At 37.0% G+C, this 5,112-nt stretch overlaps 1 protein-coding gene across 1 annotated transcript; it reads right to left on the bottom strand.

The window, feature by feature from the left end:
- Positions 1-3,936: 3,936 nt before the first annotated feature.
- On the bottom strand, positions 3,937-4,272 carry LOC148942431 (uncharacterized). Its single transcript, XM_089103322.1, has one exon. The coding sequence runs from the start codon at positions 4,270-4,272 to the stop codon at positions 3,937-3,939; it is 336 nt and encodes a 111-aa protein (XP_088959448.1).
- Between the last annotated feature and the right edge of the window lie 840 nt (positions 4,273-5,112).

A 5,112-nucleotide genomic window follows, 5' to 3' on the forward strand; every position in this document is an offset into this window, starting at 1 on the left:
AAGATTTAGTTGATTCTTATTGAGCAGGAATCTTGGGAAAAGAAGGCAAAAGGGGAAGATTTCCATAAATAGAAAATATTTCTAAGCCCCATCCACCTTCTCATCTACCCTTTCTCCACTCGCAAGCTACATTGATCTTTCTTAAGTATGGGGTATACCCATTCATTTGTACCTCTATATGGGATGGACAGGAAAAGGCATCTATTCATAAAAGCGGGAAGTCTCCATAATAGGTGGATTTCTGTGTGTTGATAAAATAAATTAGGTTTGGTGTCAAGTCCATCCAAGTCCAACAATGTAATCCTTTCTGCCATACGTAAATTACCATCTTTCCTCATTGAGCTGTCAAGCTATACAAGCCATCTCTCGTACACGGATGATTTTATTCATCTTTCTGATGATGTCGAGCCAATATAGATCCTTATCGACACTTATAATGCTGGTTTACTCGATATATGTTTATCATTTATTTCATCAAAACCTAATTCTTGCTTTTATTCACCGTCAGTCTACCAATTTCAAGATTCATGTTGGTTGTACCACTTCTACTTTGCTGGAATGCCTTTAGATCCCATTAGGTATCCCCACCCAGGTAGCAAGATTACTCACTATTAATACATTAAAGGAAAAACTGTGAAAGTTCTAAGGACTTCTTCCCAGAATAAAGTGTCACTTTGATAAGAAAATACCTAACAGCCTTTACAACACGTTTTTGCTCCTCATGTTTTGTTGTTCTTGTTTCTATTTGGAAGCTTTTGGCCATCAAGGAGGGGGAGGGGGCCAAGCAAAAGAATGTGGCCACCGAATGGGATACAAAGAAGTATAAGCAAGTATTCGAAGGAAACTGAAATTATGAAGGTAATGAAATTTGTGAGAAAATAAATGCTTTAGTAACTAGATTTAAAATTTAATCCGTTTCAGGTATTACATTTTTCGCTGAATTATTTTTCATTGATGCCAGATGTTCAGAATTTTGGTGCTCGCTTTGTTCATTATTTTATCAAATTAGTGTTTTACTCCAGCAGTGGTGGTTCTGATCTTTCTTTTGCAAGGGGAAAAATATTGATTCGTCCCTCCCCTCTTCTTTATTTTATTAAAATAAAATCTCAAAAATTACAATATGATTATAACCATTACATTATTTATTTGAATTTTTTTCATCCCCTAAAATTTCTGTGATCGGTGCATGTGCTCCTTCTGCCCCACTCCCTAGAACCGCCTCTGGACCCCCGTTTTAAAGTTAAATTTTGATTTCTTTTTCTCTAAAGTATTTCTTTTTCTAACTTTTTTTTAACTCTTCTAGCTTTTGTTGCAATTTACATGTATAGAATTTAAATAAATAATTGTTATTATTATTGCACAATCTGATTTTGTACAAAAACTATACATGAATAAATTTATTTTAATATAGAATATTGCCACCGACCTCTCACCAGAATTACCTCTCAAAAATTCTCGCCCCATCGAAGAATAACAATAATATTTTTAAACTTGAAATGTATCGTCAAATATCGACTTCAGAGAGTCTACTGTAAAAGTAGTTTCATTGTTCCAGAAGAGTGTTAGATGATAGAATTTACAACAAATTACCTCGTTAACCCTTTCTCGACCAATCCCTTCTTGTTTGATTAAATTAGACGAAAAATGGTAATATTTAAGTTATTTTTAGAGTATATGAAAAATAACGAAATGCTTGTTTACTAAAGCAGATTTAAGCAGCATTCAAACGTTTTTTAAGTATTTGAATATGAAAATACTTTTATAAGAGTGAACCACTTTTTTTTGGGGTGGGGGTAATAAAATGGAATCCTCGTTTCCGACTGGTTACCGTTTTTAGCAAGGGGATTTCATTTTACTGAAAATTTAGAAGCTGCAGAGCCTTCAAATTCGGTTTGAAGGATAGAATTAGGTAGGTTTTAATCTCCAGAGACACTCGTGGGCATGATTTGGTGAGAAAGTCCGTATTAGATGTATAACTAATGAAGGATAGTCGTTGAACTATTTCAATGAAAGAAATAGAGATATGAGTAACATTGACCGGCATCCTATTGTGAAAGGCCTTTACTATAGGTTCAACGCTGCTAAATCAAAAGAATGAATTGTACTTTTTACTAGAGTAGGAGATATTTTTACCATGAAAAATACCTTATTGGGGGACAAAAAGTTCGAGATAGAGCTTTTACTAAAAGCAAATTTTAAACTATTATTAATTCCATGTATGTCTGTGAATTACTCATCTGACTGTGAATGACTCATTTCGAAGTGCTTTATTTAGAGTACACTTAATATGAAGAAGACAAAAGCTAATATGAGGTTTTGGTAATTTTTTTGCCTCCCTCTCCTCTCTTGTTCCTTTGGACTTCACAAATTTGGCCTCACCTCGTTTGGGTCTTTTGCCTTGTGATGTTTATTATATTGAAGCCAAATATCCTTCAACCCCTGCAAGCTTGTCATTTTCTTTTTTCATTATCTTCCAACTTCAACCTTGTTCTTTGTGGCATTATGTTTCAACGTCAGGGAATTGCAAACCCATTACTAAATTTTGACTTTTCTTTCCCAAACTATTTAGCAGAGAATTTGATTTTTAAATGTATAAATTGCTAAATCATACGAAAAAAACTACTTTAATTACTTATAGGACAACTACAAACAAATCTCTGATGTTCTTAGTCAAAGTCTCAATGGAATATATTGTATGAATAATGAGGAAACTACATATAGATATATATAAATAATGAGATAAATCCATTTATAATGTAGGAGAATTATTTTTTTAGAGTAATTTTTACGACACTGTCCCGACGAGCTAGGAAAATTTGAGTTCGACAAACACTTGGTAACATGACAACAAATGCATTAGAAATTGAACAAAAGGTATACAATTAAAATCTTTTCTAAAATATTTTAATCAGAATATGGCCCAGATTCTGACCATCCCTAAAGCCCTTCCTAATAAGAGACTTAAAAGACAAATTTTGCTCAGTATTTTTCGAAACAAATTTTGATTCTTTTCGCACCAAACTCACTGCAGTACCAAACGGCTTAAGGCTAACACTGCTCCGCAAACTCCTCCTTCATCAAAATCTAATCAAAGCCTCCCTCTTGACATCCTCCCAAGAAGTTCCAATTCCCCTAAATCTTTCCTTACGACATACTCCCATCCCATGCGGGGAAGATCTGCTTTCCAATTGACCCTAAGCAGTTAGCTGTCTGTCATCCTTCATTGCTGTACATTTTCTAGTCATTTCATTCTGTCTCATATTTATTAAAAAAAAAATCCACACAATAGTTTTTCAAAAAAAGTAAAGAATGAACAGAAATAAAGTCAAACAATATTCCGCGCGTAAAACTCCCACAAATCATTATCAAAAAATAAATGAAATAAATGGTGCCTCTGGTGGCCCTGGGTTTCACCAGAGGCACACAGGGCATCCACGAAGAGCTGCCAGTCGTTCAGCATGTGCGCTGCCACCGAAACGTCTTCCTATTGGGGTTGTATCGTCGTGTAAAAGTTGGAAAGGTCCTGTCTATATCTGCAAGGCAAGTTGTTTTTTGGTCGACCTTTCCTGCGATTTCCCTGAGGTAGTCATTCCAAGATCTGTCTTTGGATCCTATCGTTCTTCATACGGATCACGTACCCAAGGTATCGCCACCTTCATTACTGAATGATGTCCGTAATTATGGACTGGCCTGAGATAGATTGGACTTTCTGGTTTGTAACGTCATCTCTCCACTCGATATTAAGAATCTGCCAAAGGCAATTGTTTTCAAGGGCAAGAATCCGTCTCTCTTGTTGTTGACTAAAATTCCAGCGCTCACTGCTCTGGAGGAGTGCAGAAAATATATTGCTATTAAATAGCCTTATTTTCAATTTCGTAGAATACTTTTTCGATTGCCATACTGGTTATAGTCGGTTAGAAGCTCCACTGGCTTGCCCTATCCTAAACTGCACACCCGCTCGCTTGACCCTGAATTTTCCACTGTGTTACCGAAGTACCTAAACTCTACGACAGTTGAATCTCCACACGTTATGTTCAGGGGGGAATTAGTTGTGGCCCTGCTCTTCGTCTTCTCTGTGTTGATCTTAAGGCCAAGTCGGCCAGCATTTTGACGGATAGTATTAAGGAGATCCTGGAGTTTGGTCTTGTTACTTTCCGTCAAGGAAATATCATCAGCAAAATCCAGATCGGCTAGCTGCTTACCTTCTCCAATTTCGACAACGAGGACAAAGAGGAAGGGAGAAAGAATACAGCCCTGTTTTACGCCGGACATGATATGGAAATATTTAGTCTTTCGTTCTTTGGTCCGAACACAGAATTCTGTGTTTTCACATAATGCAACAATTAGGGCCACTATTTGATCAGGAATTCTATAGTATCACTGGATTTTCCATAGCGAGTCTCAGTTGATGGATTCGAAGGCTTTCTCGAAGTTAATGAAAATCAGATATATATTTTTTCACCATTCATTGCACTCCTCAATCATCATCCGTAGTGTGTAGATAAGATCCCTTCAAGAACGAGACAGCGGGAAACCATGCTGTTTGTCCCGTATGTATTTATCGAGGACTGTCTGGATGCTCTGAAGAATAATTTGTGAGAAAAGTTTACCCGGAATAGATGGGAGACTGATGCCCCTCCTGTTGTTACAATTAGTCGTGTCTCCTCTCTTGAAATCTTTGATGAGCGTACTTTTTATCCAATCGTGGCGCACCTTTTCAGACTTCCAGATACTAGCAAAAAGTTTAAGCTACACATTCATACAGGTATTCAGTGATGTTTTTATCATCTCGGCTGTTATTCTGTTAGTTCCGGCTGCTCTGCCATTCTTAAGCCTGCGGGCTGCCTGTCAAACTTCTTCATCATAGGGTTCTTCTGTGTTGATTTGGGGGTTCAAAGAGGGGGTTGTAGGGATATCTAGTGGATCCAATGGGCCAGGTCTGCTCAGAATCTTCTCGAAATGCAAGGTTCATACTATGGGTATTTCTGCTGGGTCTGAGACAATTTTGTTATTTGCATCTTTAACTGGTCCATTTACGATTCGGCATTTCCCAACAATTCCATTGGTAATTATATATACGGCTATGGATTCACCACTTTTCGCTGCTTCCTC

This window comes from Artemia sp. Qi Xiang Cuo, chromosome 17 (assembly GCF_049724085.1).
Source record: "Artemia sp. Qi Xiang Cuo chromosome 17, ASM4972408v1, whole genome shotgun sequence".
Lineage (NCBI taxonomy): Eukaryota > Metazoa > Arthropoda > Branchiopoda > Anostraca > Artemiidae > Artemia > Artemia sp. Qi Xiang Cuo.

Coding starts and splice junctions, on each gene's coding strand:
- LOC148942431 (XM_089103322.1), bottom strand. CDS start 4,272: ATGTCCGGCGTAAAACAGGGCTGTATTCTTTCTCCCTTCCTCTTTGTC.